Here is a 22,806-nt window from a genome sequence, read left to right on the forward strand (position 1 = left end):
CTTCTGTAGAGGTTGAGAAGGTGGATTCACTGGACCAATCAGCAGCCTTCAGGATCTCGGAAGTGGAGAGTCCTGCTCTTTCTGCGGCTGATGTTGCCGCACCTCTGGTGGAGTGGGCGGCAAACTGGTTCGTGTTCAGCCCGGATAGGGACATCACAGACTTAATCCAACGAGCAATGGAGCTTGGGCCCACTGCTTTATGTGGTTTCTTGAAGGAAACGAACAGGTGTTTCTCTTCTCCTCTTAAGTCCTTAGTCCTAGCGAGGTACTTCTTGATGTAGGACATTGGGCAAAGGCTTTTGTCTTGCGGGAAGGAAGGAAAGAATACCTTCTTGAGAGGTTTGTTTGGCCTGCATGTCTTTGTGAGATGTGACAGGACGAAAAGGACGCCTTTGGTTTGGTAAGAAAGCCTGGTCACATCCAGCACGGCCAGTGTGGATCCTCTGTCTGCAGACGTTAGTGCACAAAGCATAGCAGTCTTGAGTGACAATTGTTTCAAGGAGAGGACTTTGGCTGGTGACAGTTGTTTAAGGTACTTGATTACTGGTGAGACGTCCCAAGTGACCACGTATCTGGGTCGAGGTGGTCTTTCTTGGAAGATACCTTTCATGATGCTTCGGACGAAGGGGTGTTCACCAACCTTGACTCCATCAACTGGGGCATGGACAGTTGAAATGGCCGAGCGGACTACACCGATGGACCTGTATTGGAGTCCACGCTGGAATAATCCGTGAAGGTAGTCTAGAACATCCTGGATAGGACCTCGAACTGGATCTCTGTTCCCAGAATTGCACCAGCGCACCCACTTCTGCCAGGCCCCATTGTATTGTTTCTTGGTGCTGCCGCGCCAAGATGCGAGCATGAGGTTTGTAGGTCCTGACGAAATGCCAGCACCTTGGAGGTTTCTCCGCATACTGGCCATAAAGCCATCCTCATCTCTGGAAGGAGGGGATGAGGTTGACCGTTGTGAGGGAGACGAACCAGGTCTGGTGACTTGGGTAGAAGTATTGGTTGAGCGCACAGTAGCTCTAGAACTCGAGGATACCACACCTGAGACTCCCAGACGGGAGCCAGAAGGTATACGGTGGCCGTGTCCTGTACTAGTTTGTCTAGAACTCGGGGAATCAGTATCGGTGGCGGATATGCGTATCCTATCTCCGTTCCCCAGTCTATCATGAAGGCGTCTGTGGCAATTGCTGACGGATCTGGACCCCACGTCACGTACCTTGGGAGTTGTGTGTTTATCCTGGACGCGAATAGATCTATGGAGACGTCCGTCATGAATGGTGTTAGCTGATGGAAGACCTGTGGGTCCAGCTGCCATTCTGTTCGGTCGTTGAAGACCCTTGACAGAGTGTCGGCTAGCTGATTTTGTTCTCCTCTGACATGACTTGCCGACAGTGTTAGTCCTCTGTGAAGGGCCCACTGCCACATTTCTAGGCTTAGTAGCATCAGTTGAACTGATCTCGTTCCCCCTTTGCGGTTCACGTAGGCGACTGCTGTTGAGTTGTCCATTCTGAGGTGAACTTGACCTTGGGGGGCGTCCTTGGCGAAGCACTGAAGGGATAGAAAGGCCGCCTTCAGTTCCAGTACGTTGATGTGGTCCTTCCGTTCCTCGGTTGACCACCTGCCCCCCGTCTTTCCTTTCTGACAGAAGCCTCCCCAGCCCTGGAGTGAGGCGTCGGTCTGAATGGTTAGACAGTCACTGGTTTCAGTGATGCTCCGTTCCATAGTGCTAGAGAGTTGATCCACCAGGTGAGGTCCTGGTGAGCCATGGGAGACAACCGGATCTTGCGGTTGTAGTTGTCTTTCATCATCTTTAGACCGAGTCTGAGGTCTTTCTGTAGGTACCGATAGTGTAGAGGGGCTAGCGGAACTGCTTGGGTGGTAGAAGTCATTAGGCCTACGATACTTGCCAGATGTTTCAGCGAAGTAGAGTTCTGTGCTAGAAGGTTCTGGCACAAGTCTACGATCTTCTCCACCTTGGGTTCTGGGAGGTAAATCTTCATCTCCACTGAGTTTATCTTGAATCCCAGGAATTCCCTTATCTGGTTTGGTTCCAGTTGGGACTTGTCTATGTTGATCACAAACCCTAGGTTCTCCAGGAGGAATCTGGTCAGGTTCGTGTGTTCTGTGCAGAGATCTGCACTCTGAGCTAGAATCAGAATATCGTCGAGGTAAATTACGCACCTGACTCCCAGGGATCGTAGGTGGGCTACGACGGGTTTCAGAATCTTCGTAAACACACGGGGCGACGACGTAAGGCCAAAGGGAAGGACCGCGAATTCGTACAGAGTCGCTTTCCAGATGAACCTGAGGTATTTCCTGTGTTTGTGGAAGACAGGGATTGTAAAGTATGCATCCTTCAGATCTAGGTTGGTCATGAAGTCTCCCGGTTGTAGAAGTTCTATAACTTTCTGGAAATGTTCTAGTTTGCAATGTTTCTTCTGCATGGCCTTGTTGAGGTGTTTTAAGTTTATTACCGGTCTGGAGCCCCCGTTTTTCTTGGGAACCAGGAAGATTGAAGAAATAAATTGGCCCTGCGTAGGTTGTGTAGGCTGAATGGCGCCCGAATTCAGCATTTTCTCCACCTCTGTATCCACCACTGCCGAATCTGTGTCTGAGTGGATCTTGGTAATAGGGATCCTGAACTGAAAGGGTTGTCTTAGAAGCTCGAGTTGATAGCCCTGAACTGTCTGTAGTATCCAAGGGTCTTGAGTGATTTGTTTCCAGTTGTGTAAGAAAAGTCCGGTGCGGCCCGTATCGGGAATTGGAAAGGTGGGTTTGACGAAATTGTACGCAGGGTGGGAGGGGGGCGCCCGCAGAGGTGGAGATCGAGGTGTTATTAGCTGGACTTTTTGTTCGGTGGGGGGCGAAACCCCGACGATTGAGCCTGGTTTTTCTTGTTGTAGAAGCCGCTTTTATCGTAGGGCTTCTTCCGGTAACGATCGAAATGAGCCGAGTGCTTCTGTTTGTGTCGCTGCGAGTTTGATGAGCTCGAGTTTTGGTGCGGCCTACTAGCCGCTTTCTTGGGTCCCAAAACGTCCCCCAGTGCCCTCTTAGAGGCCTTTGTTTTGGAAACCTGATTGACGAAGTCTGGACCGAACAAAGAATCGGAAGTGCTTACCTCCGGAGCGATTAGAAAGCGTAAGTCCTTATCGAGGTTGGGGCAGCACTCCTCTCTCCGGTACAGGGACATCGAGAAACTCGCATTTCCTAGTAGTACTAGTGCCGCCGAGATAGCCTTGGCTATCTCGTCCTTGTCGAGATCAGCGTCATCCTCGTGTTTCAGGGCATAGTAGGCGCTGGTTAGCGGTCTGGCCGCCAGCAGGAAACGATCTTGTATTTTGCGGAGTTTGGAGTCTTCGAGGACCAGTTTGTTATCCACACATGCCGCTTGCTCCGGCGTGAGCTTAGGAGCGGAGAGGGTGGCCGATAGGTTTTCGAACAGGGGGTATTGTTCGGAGTATTTATCGAAATCCTCTTTAGGCAGTCTAACGTTGAAAGCCTTATTGATCTTATCGAATAAGGCATCCGGAACGGGTTGTAAGAAGCCTTCTGATCCATACGAGGGGAAATCGGAAGAGAACATACCTTCCATCTGAGGATCCTCGGTGGGGCCGGCACCCCCGTCGTCCGAGGTGGTGTCGTCCGAGGCAAGATGGCGGACGGCATGGCCCGATCCGGTCTGAACCGGATCTTGCAGGCGGTCATCCAGGCGCGCCATTTGGTGCTCCACACACTGTACAAAGTTTTCAAACTTTGTCTCGAGGGCGCTGAGTTGAGGAGACTGGAAGCCGTGGCCCAGTGGTGACGGCATAAGCCACGGAAATCCAGGATAGCCGGGGGGAAGCTGGGGGAAGCTTCCCGGTGCGCTCGAAGAGGCTGTGGCCTGCGACGAGCCGCTCGCTCCGTTGTTGGGCATGAATGCCCCGGGAAATGAGCCGAACGGGAAGAAGTTCGGCCATCTCATAGCCTCTCGACCAGGCTCGAAGGAGGGCAAGGTCGGGACGACTTCAGGAATCTCTTGAGAACCACTGGGATGCAGTTGGTTCGATTCCTGGTGGTGAGGCCCTCTCGCAGCCGGTGGTTTCTTGGGGGGAAGCTCGGTATTCCCGCCATTCTGGATGTCACGAGGATCGCCGGCTGTCTTGTCACGAGGATCGCCGGCTGTTTTGTCCTTCGCCTTCCCTCGGCGACCCTCTTCCTGTAGCTCACGGTTTTCCACGGTATTCTCGGAAGACATTGTGTCAAAAAGACTCGAAAACTCCTCCAGAAAAGGCAAAATTAAAGGAAAAAGGCCCGAATCTGAAGGGAACTCTGATAAAGAGCGCTTCAAGGAGGCGCCAAGAAATAAAATGAGAAACAGATGGGGGATGAGAAGGAGGAACCTTTGAACTCTGATTCTTGGCGTTGATTGGCTAAAAGAGATAACTGCACTATAATAAGGTATGTGACCCAGTGATGGCACGGAGTGGGCCTTGTGAGGGACAATCATTGAATTTGTAGAGGGGAATGGAAAATATTTACACAATGCGCAGCCACCACATTTCATGTAGAGTGTAATCAGGGCTAAAAAACCTAAACTGTGGTAGTCACCAGCAATGCCTTGGCCTGTTGGGTCATCCTTTCACTCATGATCAGATAACAAATGAACCAGAAACTTTATCCCAGGTCAATTTTCACAGTAACTTCCACATGTTACTGGGTCTAATGTTACATTACCAAACCAGGGCCCTGTCAGTACTAGTATGTGGGAACGAAAAGTATGATGTAAATAACATTAAAACACACAAAACATAAAAAATATTGCGTCATGTCCAATTTATGCATAACTTATTGATTCCCGATTTTTGTCCAGGCCTTGGTTTGGAAATGTGACCTAAGCATTACAGGGAATTCCTCCTGGTGATAACTCAGTTGAAGGCCAGCCACATCTGTTACTGTACTTATCATGCGGACAAGAAGATTCATTGTCTAACAAAATGATAATTTCAAATAATGGAATGGATTCTCCTCTATGTTAGCAGTGAACATGATATTCTAAGTTTTAAGTCCCTTTCTGATTATACCACATTCACAGATAACCTGTTTACATGATCATTAAGAGCTGATGATAAAGGTTTATTTCTCTTCAAGCAGATATATGGTGGCATAAGATAGCATCATAAGCTGTTAAAGCTGGCCAAGGACTGTTACTAGTCCTTTCGTTAATCTCCAAGCAGATCCTGCGGTAGCATAATATAGTATCGAAAGCTGGCAGAGGACTGAAACCGGCTTAGGAGTGTGTTTTGCTACATGGCAAATGTACACCTCTTGGCTGACTACACTCCTTGGCCAGTTTGGTACTATCTTATGCCATTGTAGGATCTGCTTGGAGATTATCCTTTCGTCCCCTAGACCATTCGTCCCCTGGATCTTTCGTCCTCGGCATGGACGTTTTGTCCTCGGATGATGCTTGTCTATGCAACAAGTTATTGACTAGTCACAAAATTTCAAGAGTTTTTATCAAACTTCTATTAAAAAAAGTAAATTTTTTTATTTGTTTTAGATCCGCTTCCGATAACCGGCACAAAACGGACGAGTAAGAAAATTATTTTCATGCCGCCGAGTCCGCCATCTTGGATGTTTACGAATGTTGCAAAGCGCTTGTGCGCACCTTTTACCGAGTTTGTCTGAGTAAATAAGCAAACTTATAGGAAACTTTAACAACATAATCAACTGTATGCACATTTTTGAAAAACTTAAGAATGTTCATGTTGGTGAATTCACCAATGATCCGGACCAACTGGAATTATATTGTAGTCAGAGTATGGCGCCGTGCAACAGAGGACTGAGCAACTATTTTCCCGATATAAGCGGTCGGAAAATGCTTTCAAAGAATTAGATTTAATCAACTACGGAATAGGACGTGATAAAATGTCTTATATGTTGCCTTTTGGGGGTTAAACACTGTAACATGACGAGGACGAAAGAACCATGACGATCAGGGCGAAACATCCAAAACGGGGACGAAAGATCTAGGGGACGAAAAGACCTGATACCACCAAGGACCTGGCCGAGGAGATTCTATTTGCCATTTTTCACCATGATTCCTGTAATGAGGGTCTGCATGCGGGGTCCTGACAACGATTTAATACGCTAAGTTCAGGATGGCTGAAGGCTACCAATGCTTACGAAGTCACGCTTCATCCCACTACAAATTACGTAAAATAGAATTATAGCTTCCCTACGAATCACGGGAAATTAAATACCTACGCCTTACAGAAAAGAGCAAGCAGACCCTCTATAATTTCTTGTTAAAGAATTTCTGGTGCTTAGCATTTTCAAATCAAACGTATGTACTTGTTTTGACAAATAAAGCAAAATTAGATTTTTTTTTAGCAAATTTAGTTTTCTTTAAAAGACACAAACTGAGGTCAGGTCATCCTTTGCTTAACAACTTTCTAATATGGGTATTTCAGCTCAGTGCAGACAAACAGGAAACACTGCTTGAATTCAATTTCACAGTACATTATAATGTGTGCTACATCTCTTTCAAAAGAATTCTGTCTGCACACAGCACACTCTGTGGTTGGGTCACATCTGTTACCAATAGAGGAGTTCTCAGTGCACTGCAGATTGTGCTTGGATCTACATGTTTCAGATACAATGATTCCTACTTCTGGCCTAATCATGCTTATCAATATAAGCATTATCAGGGCCATAACTGCGGGGAAAATACTAGGGGGAAACATCCAAACGAAAGTCATGTGAGACATTAAACATACATGTTTGAGTTGTGGCAATTTGATAATAACCTCAGGGTGCATTCTAAAAAGAATCAAAAGATTTGGTCACAGCCTGCTATTCTTTAGACTGTAATGTTGCTTTGTTGCCGTTTAATTTGGTTTGCTTTTTTTTTGTTCATATAATCATGAGAATCATAACCTTTAGTTACCTCTGACCACATCTGCCTTAGATTAGAAACAAGGGCAGTGCTGTGCTCTGAGCCTCAAGGCCTCAAGGCAGCCCCTATCTCCCAGGACCTTCCTCCCCATAGAGCATTTGGTGGCCAGGCACAGCATTCCAAAGCCCCTAGCCTAATGATCCTAAGCCATACTACTCTGTTACATTTTGACCCTTCCTGTCTCCTTGACATTTTACTTTCTTTACTCAGATGATATCTGATTCTACAACAATCTTGTATTTAGCTTGAAGAAAGGGCAGCCACCCAGTATTATATTAGATGTTATTTATATTAAATCAGTTGTGATCCATGTCATCAATAAAACTTTCTTAGATAATTTGGCCTGCTATCAACAGACAAGACTAAGTGATCTGTCAGACATGCCTCAAATTGATGTAGCATTATCATACAGATACATACATGTGCAAATTGTAATCATCCACCCTGGCTTTTCATTCGATACTATGTCCCCTAGCATGTCTGAACTCCCCATTGTAAAGTCTCCACAGTGTATTTGAATACATTGCAATCATTGTTGATACATACTTGTACAATGTAAACAAATCAAGTGCTTAATTTTTGTATAGATCAGATTTTGTCCACTTAATAGGCATAAGCACATTAAAAACTGCAAAACATTGACCCACCTTTCTGAAGATCAACAAGTGACCTAGCAAAGGGTTCCAAAAATGCGTGCATTGGAGGCTTCAGATTTCCAAACCATATCCCTGCAAAGATGCAGTTCTCCCGCTTGGTCCTATGTACAGTTTGAGACATAAAAGATGAAAACATTAGATACGTTTTTCTGCCTCAGTCTGATTAAATGAAGTTATGGTATTTATGTCATAACATGTATATTAACTGAGTCTCAGAACGTAATGCTAGTTCACCTCTATTTGTAGGATAACTTTTATCCGTTGTATTTAACCCCAGTGTATTTCAAGATATATAAAGTCGACGGATGGTGGTTTCAAATTGCATTTTTTCAATAAAATGCAGTTTGAGACCACTGTCCATCCATCAACATGATATCCCTAAATATCCTGTTTTTAGGTACAACAACGGATATAGGTTACCCTGTGAATAAAGGTTAGCGTTATATCAACCTGTGTCTGAAAAAAAATCTAAAAAATTTGTAGATGTCCAGCCCACAGTCTCTGAGTGCCTTTATGGGAACACTTATCATTGCATTGAAATAAACCATTCATTAAGAACATAAGTACATACACATGTACATGATACTGTCATTTTGGAAGTTTTTTTTAACGAATAGGTGGAGCTACTATACAGTGGTTAAGTGTTTGCTTCTTTTTTATTCCAAAAGTTGTCATCAATGGTACATTAAATTCTATACACATGTTGGTCAGATACAATTGAAAAAGAATGACATGCTACAATGTAGCTTTCAAATGTAGTTTTCAAAACTTTTCTTCATACACACAAATTCTATGTAGCAATGTCTTACCTGTGATGGTATGGTAGTTCATTAACTGTGAAATATATGGGCCAGATTCCATAATTGCTTGACTTGAAGACTCGAGCACCATCAGTATTCATCATTAGGGACATGTTGTTTCGGTCTCTTAACTCCTTTATCTTCTTGTATTGTCTTCCATCAGTTACATCTTCATACGTATTTTGCCCCTTTCTTGTTCTCTCAAATCGGTTGCGAATGAGTTTACAGAATCCTTCACCTGCAGGAATAAAAAGATATGATCAACAAATAAGCAGTGCTTTCAAAACCTGAAGCTCTGCTTCAGTACTGTATCAAGCCACTAGTGGGCCAAAAATCAATTTATCATTTTATCATCTCAATATACATACATGTACATGATGAAATACCCACTTACACACACACACACACACATACACACACACACAAACACAAACACGCATACATTCAAATTGATTCAATGCGAGATATGACAAAAAAATTAGAAAACTAGACATCCGGGTAATAAGATATGCCAAATAGCAGTTACTCAATCAACTGGATATGGATATGAAACTGTCACAAGTTAGATATCATTCAATTATATATAGGTGTTCCGGACTGGAAAATCTATATCAATGTTATCGTGGTCCAGGTATGATGTAAATGAAAGTATGAAAGGACATACAATGTAGGAAATATTAAGGAAGGTCAATGCACTTACGCTTGCACATACACTGCAGCTGGTCACGGATCGGCATTTCTAAGAAGTACACAGTGTCTGATCCAGATAGGTCCTTCCCACATGCCTGATTCTTACAAGTCTGACGGGTTGGGTGGTTGAGGGCCAGACAACTGCAGACTTTCCACTTTATGACCGGGAATTGCAAGTTTTTCAAGCTGAAAAACTTGTCAAATACGTGACGAGATGTTACCATGAGGCTGTCTTTGTGACAATGGAGCCCCATCAAAATTAGTAGGGCACTGAGTGCGTCACTGGGAAAGTGATAGTTCAGCGCGCAGGCCATTAGCATTACCATACTTTCACCGTATGTTATTTGTGCTCCATCGAAAAGCAACATCGTCTCCAAACGTTGGTTTCCAGGTGTTTCCACGTCGGTGTGTTCCATGTTAGAACCTGAAGTTGAGCTGTGGAAGTGTCTAAACACAGTGGATGTCCGTGCACGGACTTCTTCTACTTCCTCCCAGTCTACTCCACACGATTCTCCAAAGTCATTGAAATCTGACTCGGGTTCAGATTCAGCCTCCATGATGAAAAAAACTATGATTACAATGAAAGGGAATCTCAGAATAGAAGCAGACATGAGGGCAACCTATCCTGTGAGAGGAGGCACATGTGCGAGTGAGAATTTCAGATTAAACTGCCAGCATTGCCTCTGAAACCTAATTTATCACTGTCAACAGTCCATACAGACATGCTCAGGACTGCAGTTGATCTCCAGATCCTATTCACAACATCATAACTAGCTGTATGTTCTTGGCACATAAAAACTTAGGCTGCATCATCGATCCTGCTAATGCCTTTGTTGACATTAAAATGAAGGAATATTTCATTGTCATACTCAGTACAACTCTACATTTTTCAGTGTGAGGTGTGCCAAAGTGATACCATATGGTGGATGTGGTAGAGGAGCTTAATGTGACCCTGAGGTACTCTCCAAGCAGAGGTTAGGATCCGGCTGTTTTTTAAACTTTTTTTTGAGTCATTTTTATCAGGCTTTCTATTTTTTTTCTATATCTTGCTGTGTCAAAACCTAACTTTGGCTGGCGTACTTCAAGAAAAATGACAAAATAGAAAGCCCGATAAAAACAGCCAGAGCCTAACCTCTGCTTGGAGAGTAACCCTGAGGTAGCCTGGAACACACATTACTGTAAATGCAGTCAACTTTTTGGTTTTCGCGTTGCCAATTTATCGCGAAATTAAAACCACCGCGAAAAATTTTCCATAGCAATAAGAGACTACAGTGCATGGTCCTACTGCAAACTTAAAACCACTGCGAACAGTCATTTTTCTCTGCTACTGCACAATTAATCCCCGCAAACTTAAATACATTTTACAGTATTAGAATTTTTGTCCTAGAAATGCTGAGTGAGGGTGTTGAGCCTGGATGCCACTGACCAGAACTGGGCCTGCCCAGCTCATGCAGCTAGCCTGGATATAAGCTCATGCCATACCCCTTACCCTGTCATAGATTCTTTGGGGGCATGTTTTGCACTGAGCGACTAGCTAGAGTCCAGGTCCTGGAGTATAGGCTTCATAATTAGGCCCTGGAAGCAATCTTGCATAGTTTTTTTTTAGAACAGTGCTCTACATTCTTCAGGGATCTCCAGGACCAGTTCAAAAGGTCCAAGATTGAAATTTTCTTCTTGGGCTGGAGAAAAGTCCAATCCCAAAAATGTTAACTTGAACTTATGATATAACACTGATGAAAGTGTACTTTGTGAATTGTCATTGGCTCTTATGAGTCTGATCATCCAGGTACATGTAATAAATATGATGTAGACAAGTTTTATGTTCATGGTTTTTGAAGTGGCCGCTTCACTGGAAACTAAACACCACCAGTAGAACATTTTCCTTCTGTCTTTAGTTTGCGCGGCACCCCCCTCTTGCTACATGTACATGTACATGCAATATACACTGTGCATTGTCTCAGTTAAATATTCAATTCAATTCAAGTTTATTGAACCAATACCACATAACTGTATCTGAATTGTGTTCTAATGAAATAGAATAAATGAGGTATGGTATAAATTAAATGTACTATTACTTTATTATAAGAAGGTAGATACAGTCATACAACTTACAAGTGATGCATATTCCTATTCGCAACTTGCACTAGATCAGGTTATCTGAATGGGTGAAAATATTTGACTAATGACATCGTGAGAAGGAAAAGACCCCGAGAACCCGAAGGAATGACAAGGACAATGTCCGCAGCCTCAATGACATTTGCTTTCCTGGGGGTGCTAGACTGTTCCCGCCACAGAGGCGGCAGCAGCAAACTTCTTAACCCTTAAACTGCCAGAGTTTCAGCCCTATAAAATGCTACTTAGTGCCAGAATTTGCTGCTGACCTCCAGAAAGAAACGCCCGAGCAAGGTCGAAGTCCCTAACTTCCAGGGTGCTATCCTGGTTACATCCGGGTGTGGCACACAGGGCATGTATATGTGTGCTGTAGAGATTGAATTGACGCTTCATAGTGGGGTCTGGGGTATGCTCTCTGGGAATTGGTATTTCTGGCATTTTTCGGCAAATTTTGCCAACAGACTAAGCTAGCTTAATCTCCATCAAAATTACACATGGTTATACATGTAGCTTTGACCTCCACCCCTCAACATATTTATACCATTTCGAGCTCGGAAGGCACGAGCCGTTGCAACATATTTAAAGTCCGGGGAAATGTTTAAATCTAGACCTGATCTAAATCGCTATTTCCTGCATTTAACAGACGAAGCTTAATTAAATGATATCTTATTAAAGAGAAAAGTTTTTTTGGGCGACGACACAACATATTTTAGCCATGTCGTTATGAGCGAAAGCTGTCGCAAGGAAGGTCCGGAGAAACCTCATTTTCTGCATTCGAGGTGTACATTTTGCCTGAAGCTAAGCTAATTTTGGCACAGAAATCTGAAAAGGTTTTTGAGGGCGACACTTCCGCAACATATCTTTACCATGTCCAGCGCCGAAGGCTGGGAGGCTCGTAGAAATTTTGAAATCTGGACACTTTCAAATGTCATTTCCTGCATTTTCAGGGGCTTTATCTGGCATTTGACTTCGTGGGTATCATAAAACTTAAGTTGTTACGAAGAATTTCTTGGTGATGTTTAACAGTAAATTTGGGATGATCATCATAACAAAAAACGATTAACGTTGAATCAAAACGACCAATAACGCTTCACGAATAATACCATTAACTGTGAATTAAAATGGCTAGTAACGCTTAACGGAAAAGGCATGCAGGCCCTCTTATATTGATAGGGATCCAGCCTGGAAGAGATGTCACTAAGAATGATCATGCTTCAAATGATAGTTTTCACAGCCGGCCATGTATTAAATTTTTTCCTTTGGTTGCCGTTAATTGACTCCTCTGTCTGGCTAAACTCCCCTAGCATATTATTATGTCCAATTTTTATTTGACCATCAATCTTCGGAGCCTGGTATAGGCTATAATTTTTCACCCGAATAGTCCAGTCTGTTCTTAACCTTAAGTGGTACATTTCTTCACTGCCAGGCCATTCCCCAATGGTTTCTACTCCAATGTGGATGATAATAACTTTTCCTATGGTAGAATGCTGCATGGCTGGAACATATGCTCATCTTGGTAGGAAAACATGATATATTACTGATTTCCTCAGTTCCCAACTGACCATCTGGAGAGTTAATAATCTCCAGTATTCAGTATCAGGTCCTTCTCTGGTCACACCACAGGGGACACATAAGAACTTTCTAGAAGAAAGTCAGGTCTCATAATTAATGATCTGTCAAAGCTCTCTAGATCTTTGCTGACAAAATGGGAGAAAACATGCAGATATTTTTTTTTTCATTGATGTGATCTATGTGGTCATTGGGTCTGCATATTTAAGGTTCTTAGAGTCATGAACCAATACAGTGAAACAATATGTTGGCTTCATTTTGTTTGGAGCATCTGGTACATTTTGTACCTTCCTTAGGTCATAATTAATGACCTGTCAGATTCCCAATTTGATGCGGTTCCTAGTGGCGGGCTTTTCGTCCTCATTTTCACCAGTGCTCACTTGAGAAAGGACGTACACTACACTTCTGAGGGAATAGTTCAATCTTTTGTTCAAGATGCCAACCAAGAGACAAATGGGAGGTGAGTCAACAAGTCTTTATTTTGCTACCTTTCCTAGCACTTAAAAAAAAGGACCTGTATTACTGTTTCTCTATACTTAGTACAGTAGTTATTGATATTTTAAGTTCATACATTTATGTACATCTGTCATCATGCCTTTAATACCTACCATAAGCAAGTGTTTTCTTCATGTATAGATGACCAGCGATTAGCTTATCGGAATTTCACACAGCAAAATGTACTTGGAAGTGAGTTGTTGTTTTTTTCAAACTAAAGTACATGGAAGGAAAGCAACATAGCAGGACAAAACACTGCAATTACAAGCACGAACATAGTGTACATGTTTGTATTTACCTTAAAGTTTGTGTATTATCGAGTAGGTTACCCTGTCTATATCCCCACATATTTCTACAACCCTATTGAAAACAACAAAACCTTCAATTTCCACAGCACTACTCAGGGAGCCAGTGTGGTTATACATCTGGTTCCCTGAGAGTGAACCTCCCAAAGGAAGTGTTATCCAGAGGAAACATATTACATCACCAGAGAACCTGTCCCTGGGCAACCTGAAAGAACTCATGGAGGTGAAGGTGTTGTGGGGAGATGGAAAAACCTACCCCGGGCAGCTTAAGTTCTGGGGACAGCCAGGTAAGAACTCTTATTCATGTTAACAACTAATGAGTCCAGTGACCCTGTTCACACTAAAAAAAATTACCTGTGTCAAGTCGTCGAATGGGTTCAGAATCTTAACACATTGGGTACCTGCCTATGGCACTGGCTGCAAATACACCCGATAGTATTATTATTATTATTAATCTAGCTGATTAGAAAATGCGGCTCCACTGCTCACTCAAGAAACTTTAAGGCAGGTTTTGAAACAGGAAACACAACATTTTTTATTCCGTCTTTTAATATGTATAACTAAACATTCTCTTGAACTTATTTTCTAACCCGTTGATTGTGATTTGCATGCTGTGAGTACAATGGCAGTGGCTAAAATCACCCACTTTAAATATAGGTCCACTGAATCCATATGTATGTGATTCAAAACCCAGAAACAAAACAAGAAACTACCCACTCACATTCACGTTCTGGCAAAACAGTGTCAGCAAAACCCAACTTTAATATGATCTCTTAGAAGTGGATGACGAAGGATCCGTTTTGGTTTAAGTCTATGCAGACTGACTGACTGAAATAGTGACAGTGGTAGGGAGGCCCACACTACTTTCGGTAACAGATGTGGCATGTTTAGAAACAAATATCTCTTTATTGGCGCCCTGTACGGCAATTTTGATAGCATTTTCTAAATCAGCGTAAAAAGTTTACCTAGCATAGTTATTTTCACATTTCTCCGGCAACGCAAACTAACGTTATCGCAGTTTAAAAATCGATGAAAAGTGTCCGCGCGCCCATGGTTTACGCGCTGCCCGCCCGTGACCCAGTTTTCAGCGCTGCGTCCTGCACTTCCGGGTTCAACCCGCGCGCCAGGCTAAACTGTAACTATTTCTTTGATTCGTCGGCGCCTCGCGGTAAATTCAAATAGAGCCAATCAAAGGTTTCCTTATAAAGCCAACAGTCCTGGCTACGTCATATCCCGCCCGCTCTGAACAGCTGCGGGAGTCTCTTTTCAAAAGCGAAGTTGACGAGAATACATCGACGTATTTTCGCTGTATTTTTGACATCTCTTAATTTTCGGAAAAGCGGGTTTTACAGTCGATAGATAACATATGAAGGGACATACTGACGGAGTTTTATGAATTTCCGTGCAAAAATGTTTGCGTGCCGCCGTCCGAAAGACCGCGGAAAACTCTACGGTGACCCAATTCACAGCTCCCGGCCGACCCTCACCCTCACGGACGGTGATTCAACGCGGACATTTTCGGTAATAATCGTTTTTTTAACGTAGTCTTGGTAGCAAAATATGAATTTTAGGAAGGATGTGGGTTTCAGAATTATCTTAGATGATATTTGATATCGATATATTTGAATTTTTCACGCAATATATATGCCTACGTTGACAAGCATACTGTAGCAGAAGAGGGAGGGGGGCTTCATTCGTAGTATGGTGTATGTGATTCAACGTATGGGGTTAAGACTCTAATAACGTTTTTGCGAAGCAAGATGAGGCGGGTTCCATTACCTATCAAAATAGAATTTGAAAAAATTTTGACTTAAATTAATGCTTTCAATGTATTTTGATAATTCTAGTACTTTTAGTCATGCTGGAATAAGATATGTTTGGAAGGTAAAGATTTTGTTTTAATGTTACACTTACAGGTATATGTTGCTGGAATCTACCCAAAGGACTACAGCTAAGCTGACCTTTTAGAGCTGCAATGTTCCAGTGTCAAGTTCCAAGATAAAGGAGAAGTCATTCATGCAAGAAACATTGAATCGTGACTCAAACAAATCAACTTCATGACAGACACAGCATCTTGCTCTGTTGGCTACATGAGTTTGGAGGATTGGAAACAATTTGCTGCACCGCAAAAGTTTTGGTTCAAAATGCAAATTGGTGGTCGCACTGAGTACTGTACAGCAAATTAGTGAAGAACTACAATACACGACGAAACAGCATGGTAAGGTGAAAGCATGATAATCCAGCCACCTGGCTGGTACGACAAGAGAAATTTGTCAAAGTTTGTGCTATGTATACTGCCAGGAAAGGACAGAGGAATGAAAACACTGTGGAGAACCTTTGAAAGAAGGACAACTAAGAGAAATCTACAAAGAAGAGGAATCATGAAAGAAAGAAGAAAGGACAAGCATGTGATTGTGATGAAAGAAGGACAAGAAAAGACAGCTTGTTTAGACATTATAAAAAAGCGAACTCGTCACAAACCATCGCAAAGTACCAGACATGACAGGCCTGGAACTGAAATTTCAGCTTTGGGCTGAACTACCCCGATTGGGGATGAACATCATTGACTCTGGCAGAATTTATTGTCTCAGCAAACAAAATGTAAAAGAAAACAAAAAAACATGATGATGTTGAGGACTACTTACCTCTTGCTTCTGTAGCATATAATGAAGACGACATTCTTCTCACGGCCCTTAGGAGAAACGATGCTGACGCTGACATTCCACTGTCAGCTTTTCATTTTATTTATTGCATATAGGGTTATAAAATGCATAGTTGACTTTTTTTTATTATTGGATCTAACATCCATTGGCATAATACCGGTTGGTTTACTGCAATTTCTCAAGCAATGCTAATTTGGCAAATGATCAACGCATCATTTTCTCCAGTTACATGTTGCTGTTACAGCTTACCTTTGCCACTTCTTCTGTGTAAATTATTTTGTCTCTCTGGTCCTGCTAAAAACATAATATCGTAATTGGAACACACCGCGGAATTGCACGGAGAACGGGCGCGTGGTTGGAAGGGGGTGCACTATACCGGTCGAACGAAACACGGCACAATTAACTGCCGCTATGTACCTTTATACATCCTCTGTTGTTCCTTTCTTTCCTGTTAGTAGTTGCACAAAACAAAAATCTGCATGAGCATACAAAAAGTCATGAGAAAATGGGCGTATACTGACAAGAATTTTCATTTAATTTTGATCCGTCACAACCGCTATGACGTAAAACTTTACTGCTGGCCGTAGCATTAAAAATGGCGGGAAAATGGCGGCGTACGTTCAATTTGACCCATTCAGCCGTAGATCCGGGCGATAATGCAACGGTTCCTCACACTTTTACACGAGTTGTAGGTCACCAAAAGAAATTCAAGATTGCTGTTGAATCATGCTCGTCTTGTGCCGTGAGCACATGTGATTATTATCTACAAATCTGGCGATGAACGTGACAGTGTGTTTGTCCCACGACGAGCTCGCCTGCCCCGAAAATGACCTGAAAACTTTTGGCCTTGTTGTCTTCGAATGCATTGTTATCGATGCTTTGTAAATTATATATTGGACACCTAGATGTCTGAAGTGTGCATACCTCAGAAATAACTATTGTTGCATGTGTAGATCTCTTTAAGTTCCACTATTTTTTATCGACCGGTATAAGGCTTATGACCGGTATTATGCCAATGCATGTTACAACTTCTAGATAGATTTTGCACTAGAGTGTCACTTGACTTCTTACATGAATTGGGCAGCACACAGTCTTTTGTCTGGATTACACAATTTTGGCACACGGCCATATTGATGCACATGTTTTGTTTCTCAGTAGGTTACCTTGAGCTTCCATTTAATTTCTGCATCCCGAAGATGTCTAGAAGTATGTTCAGACACAAAACTTACCGATTCTAGTAGTGTGTCTGTCACAGGATGTGCCATGTATATACCGCCAAAGCTGGTCTGGCACAGAAATACCTAATTTTTAAATGACCACATGACCGCAAACTAAGCGGCTTCAGACCACCTTTACATTCATATAATGGAGTCGTTGAATGAGCCATATTGAAACTAATTACCAGAGGTGGTTTGCGATTTAGCCAGCTTCAATGTAACCTCGACCTTTCAGACAATCGGCTGTTTCACAATTGAGTGTACCAAACAGGTGTCACTGAGGTTGAAAAATCAACTTTAACATATATCAGAATTGATATTGTCAGTTCAAAGTTACATACTTTGGGCTTGATATTCTAAAAGATCTTTGCACAACACCTCCCGGTTATTATAATATAGGTCTTTCTTTAATGGGGCACTGAGGGGGTACGGACGGGACAACTGTAAGACTATGTAAAGGTACATACAGTATACCCACATGAAGAACTAAAGATAAACACTGTTCCATGTTATCTTCCATCACTAGTATCCACAAGACCAGAAAACTAACTTTTATTTGCAGTAGCACCTTGTTGCGTCATTTTCTGGTCATTTATTGTAAGGTGATAATAACACCTTGCTGTCATTTCATGTGGAGGGAAAGGTCAAATACAATTTTTTTTAAGCTCAAGCACTTTGATAGCTAAACTTTGTCAGAATTACATCAAATACATACCCCTACATAAGATTCTAGCATTCATACTTGGGCAACACATCAAGAGACTTGATCATTTCATGAATACGATAATACATGGGGGTACGGACGGGACACAACCAGACAACAGACTGATACTCCAGGGACTTGTCCAAACCCTTTAGAACACATTTGTTCACAAAATACAAGTTAAATAAAGCATCTACAAATACTGCAATATTGTTTAAACTAAGAAAAAAGGAAATAGACATAATTATTAGATCTGATCTGATCTAGAATGATCTGAGAATGCCATTAGAGCATATTTTCTTTGATGACCATGCTCAACCAGTGAACTTGATGGGATGTATCATGCATCTGTTCTGTCAAGAAATCTGCAATTTCTTCACCTATTTGCAGATTTCTTCTGCTCTCTTTTGTCACAGCAAGTACTAGTACCCCTTTCTTCTCAAGGATTTTATTTTGAGTAGGAGACTTGACAGGTCTTTCCAGAACCTTTGCCTCTCTCCTTGGTGTCACAGGTAGTGTCTGTTCTCAGTCTGTCATTGTCATGTACACCACCTGCACTGGGGGGTGAGGAGAATGTATCATCACCATCATGATGATGATCTTGGAGTGAGCTGGGCTAGAGGAGAGCACATGAACTGGGCAAATGGGATGGTATTCTCATGCCAACCAATCCCAGGCAGTTTATGGGCATTAAGGAAAAACCTGACAAAGAAAATGCTGTCAAATTCATTAAAAACTGCTATTTTTAGTGAGGAGATTAATTGCTTGTATCTATGTAGTATTTGTTATGTGTTATTTTAGCAATTGGATGTCATTTTTCCCAGTATTTTGCTTAAAACTAAAAGTGGGGGTACGGACGGGACAGCTGGGGGGTACGGACGGGACAGGGGTACGGACGGGACATTTGAAGTTATACGATGCTGTATCAGCCAAGGTCTTTATCATAGATATTTATATAGTGGTTTGGTATCTAGTCAAAGAGACTTGTAAACCATCACAATCAAAAGCTTGTAATATTAGCCTAGTATAGAAATTGAGGGGGGGGGTACGGACGGGACAGAATTTTTCGGAAAATTACAGCTGATACTTTGATCCTTCGCTGTGAGTCAGATGAAAGTAGGAATGATCTCATTCTACTTTTGTTCTGTAACATACATCATATCAAAACTTTACATGTCAAATTAACACTTATTACAGTACATCAAAAGTAGATATTACATTAAAATTGGTAACATGTGGGTGAAAATGCAAAATAACCCTGCTGGCAAAAAAAAGTTGGAATATCTTAAAAAAATTGTAATAAATCTCAAGTTAACATATGACTGCATGTACAAAATAAAGAATTTTAAGGTAGCGGTCATGTTTTTAAAGTCAGTTGCAATGTTCAGAATGTGAAAAAACTGAATGACCCCTGGTAACACTAAAAATGGGACATTTTTAGGTAACGTTTTTCACAATAGTTTCACCAAATATTGATGGATTTCTCTGTTTCTTTATTTGTTGTGTTCCTTGTTACACCAGCTTTTGGAAAATAACAGTCAAAAACAGTAATATCTTATGTAGACTTTCTAATCAACTGGTAACATGTGGGAAAATAAATGGGTACACTCAATTGTGAAACAGCCGAATCCATCTACAGTGGTTTTGGCTAATAGTTTGAATGATCTGGGGCCTAAGACAGTAAGAGACTCTGCACTAGCTACTTCTTTGACCTTGAAATTGATGTAGGCATTCCATATGACGTATTGTTATAGTAATGTTTTCCAGTACATTTTTTTTCATTCATTTAATTTGCTAGTTTTGCAGCTGCTTTGTGGTTGAAAACTTTTTGAACCAATTATTTGATGACGGAAATTGACACACGTGCAAATCAGTCAACAAAGCCTAATTCATCACACTATGGCCACATGTACATCAATTATTGTTATTTATTCTAGAGGGATATGGGAGACGCTGAGCCTGAAGATGGGACGATGATGCCACCTTTCCCAGAGGATGATCCCGATGACTCTGATGACGAGAACATTAGCAGCACTACAGCTAGAGCCACCACCTGCACCAAAGCTAGCAATGCTGCTACTGCTACCGCTGCCACCAAGCCTAGCAGTGCTGCTACTGCTAGTGCTGCCACCAAGGCTAGCAGTGCTGCTAGCGCTGCCACTAAGCCAACTAGGAAACCTCTGGGAAACATTGGCAATGTATGTTCCTGTGTGCTGCTACATAGACTAAATATTGCATGAAATCTACATTTTTTAATGATTGTACAATAACTTTCCCTACATACTGTGATTGTAACAAGCAGCAAATACCTTGAAATGCCAGAAGTTCAAGGAAATTTTGATGAGAAAGTAGTTTGAGGGTAGAGTTAGAGATACAAATTAAAGGAAGTGCTGTTGGTAGGAAAGAAGAAAAATGTGCTTAATGATTTATTTCCAAAATTTCAGGCCCCCAAACAGGCCAAAGTCCCCAAGAAGAGGACACAGACCTGCAAGAAACCGGTAAGGTCATATTTTGATGCTGAATCTTACATGAACATGCATATTATAAATCCTATGTAGGTCATTATACTTGCTTTAGATTGACAGGTCATAGTGAAGCCTGCTATGGGGGCAATATAAATTTCAAGACTATGGAGCTCTTATTTTTAGTTTTTCCTGTCATATGACGATCCCCGATGGCTAATTGTCCCTATGATTTACTTGTGATTACATGTAAGTGACGTAGGCACGCTTGTATGACCATGGCGTTATATATTTAAATTTGCCTGATTATTCCCATACACACAACATATTCTGCTATTACCGCACATGAAATCCCCATTTGTAAATTTGTATGTGACTGTGGCCTTAAGCAAAATACAAACTGTATGCATGTGAATGATGCAGTACGAATTAGGAAATTTCAAAGTATTCAACATCATGATTTTTCAATCAGATTCTTAACAATTTATCCTATAAACTTCAGGCTCCAAAGAATGCTAAGCGGTCAAAACGGACGAACCAGGACAAGACGGTAGGCCGATTTGTATATGCATGTGTAGGCCATGATATGCAAATTGATAGCAAAATTTGGACTTGATGCCAACTGATGAAAGTAACTTCTGTATCACGACTAGTAGTAGTGCACTGTGTTCTGCTGATGCAGACTGGTCTGGATACTATACATCAGCAATCAATATTTACGACTGGATACTTGTAATTGACTGCTTCATCATACTATCCTACATGTACTTTTGTGTTTTTTTATATTATGTAACATGTTAGGAAATGGAGTTCCATTAACAACTTGTGGAGAAGAGAGCTGTATTATCCTATAGATCTGATATTCAGCATCCTTTTTGTGTCGTAAATGGCAAAAACATATACAGTACACAGGAAGGCAACTTAAGACAAACTAAACTGGCCAGTGGGAAAAAATTGACTTTTAGTGATAATAACTCTTCAATTCCAATATGATTTCAGAGTGAAGATGCCTTAGCAAAGCAGGCCAAACAGGCAACGCATCTCCAAGTGGAAGATGACATCTCCAGGCTTAGTGAAGTGAGTACATTAATTTGTATGTGCTAAAAATCAATTGGAGTAGAGGTGTCTGCCTACAGCATGCTTTTTCAAGTAGTAACTAGGTAGAGATTTGTATAAACACTACCCTACTTCACACTTGCTACTTTCTTCTTCAATACACTGATAAGCACCAAAATGTGTGACTCATACCGATTTATTTAACATTGTTAACGTTCATTTTCTAATAGGTTCACTTATGTTCTTAAAGGTCAATTTTCTGGTTTCCTGTCAGTACCGGTACATTGTAACAATACCAAACATAAGTTGTCGTAGAAAACAACTTTGAATCTGTATTTATCAACCAAAATAACGCCCTTTGGCATAACACATGTTGCCACCTAGTTATGTCATAGCAAGCTTGAGTATCCCAAATCATTCAGACCTAGCTCTACCTTAAGAAGGTTTAGCAAATGACCAAACACATAGTATTAAATATTCAACAGTGGTCTTTATTTTTTGTACTTCATTCTTTGACCTTGAAACTGATGTAGGCATTCCATATGACATATTATAGTAATGTTTTCCAATAATTTTAAATTCCTTACATTTGCTAGTTTTGCAGCTGCTTTGTGGTTGACAACTTTTCAAACCAATTATCGATGACGAAAATTGACACAAGTGCTGATGTCATCCATAGAATCAAGTAAACAAAGCCTAATTTATCACACTATGGCCACATGTAGTACATCAATTATTGTTATTTATTCTAGTGGGATAAGGAAGACGCTGAGCCTGAAGAAGGGACGATGACGCCTTTCCCAGAGGATGATCCCGAAACGTGGCCCGGGGGCGACGCTGATGACGAGAACATTAGCAGCACTACAGCTAGAGCCACCAAGCCTAGCAGTACTGTTAGCGCTGCCACCAAGCCTAGCAGTACTGTTAGCGCTGCCACCAAGCCTAGCAGTACTGTTAGCACTGCCACCAAGCCTAGCAGTACCTGTTAGCACTGCCACCAAGTCTAGCAGTACTGTTAGCGCTGCCACCAAGCCTAGCAGTACTGTTAGCGCTGCCAACAAGCCTAGCAGTACTGTTAGCGCTGCCAACAAGCCTAGCAGTACTGTAAGTGCTTGCACCAAGACCACAA

General features: G+C 41.9%; 2 protein-coding genes and 1 long non-coding RNA gene across 3 annotated transcripts in view; 2 read left to right on the forward strand and 1 right to left on the reverse strand.

Annotated features, from left to right (window-relative positions):
* LOC118417371 overlaps positions 1 to 10,113 on the reverse strand; it is a 20,972-nt gene extending 10,859 nt beyond the window's left edge. Inside the window, exons 1-3 of the mRNA XM_035822925.1 lie at positions 9,106 to 10,113; positions 8,415 to 8,643; positions 7,597 to 7,706 (exon numbers count right to left, since the gene is read on the reverse strand). Of these exons, the coding sequence (XP_035678818.1) occupies positions 7,597 to 7,706; positions 8,415 to 8,643; positions 9,106 to 9,706 (940 nt within the window). The 5' untranslated portion in view covers positions 9,707 to 10,113. The remainder of the gene's footprint in view (positions 1 to 7,596; positions 7,707 to 8,414; positions 8,644 to 9,105) is intronic.
* Positions 10,114 to 14,419: 4,306 nt separating this feature from the next.
* LOC118418367 lies at positions 14,420 to 16,250 on the forward strand. Its single transcript, XR_004831446.1, has 2 exons — positions 14,420 to 15,097; positions 15,493 to 16,250. It is a non-coding gene; the product is annotated as an uncharacterized LOC118418367 (long non-coding RNA).
* A 3,852-nt stretch (positions 16,251 to 20,102) lies between these two features.
* On the forward strand, positions 20,103 to 22,796 carry LOC118418419 (salivary glue protein Sgs-3-like). Its single transcript, XM_035824316.1, has 5 exons — positions 20,103 to 20,357; positions 20,604 to 20,657; positions 21,124 to 21,171; positions 21,621 to 21,698; positions 22,430 to 22,796. Exons 1-5 carry the CDS (start codon positions 20,103 to 20,105, stop codon positions 22,664 to 22,666), a joined length of 672 nt encoding a protein of 223 aa, XP_035680209.1. The 3' UTR covers positions 22,667 to 22,796.
* Positions 22,797 to 22,806: the final 10 nt, after the last annotated feature.

The sequence above is a fragment of the Branchiostoma floridae genome, chromosome 6 (genome assembly GCF_000003815.2).
Source record: "Branchiostoma floridae strain S238N-H82 chromosome 6, Bfl_VNyyK, whole genome shotgun sequence".
Lineage (NCBI taxonomy): Eukaryota > Metazoa > Chordata > Leptocardii > Amphioxiformes > Branchiostomatidae > Branchiostoma > Branchiostoma floridae.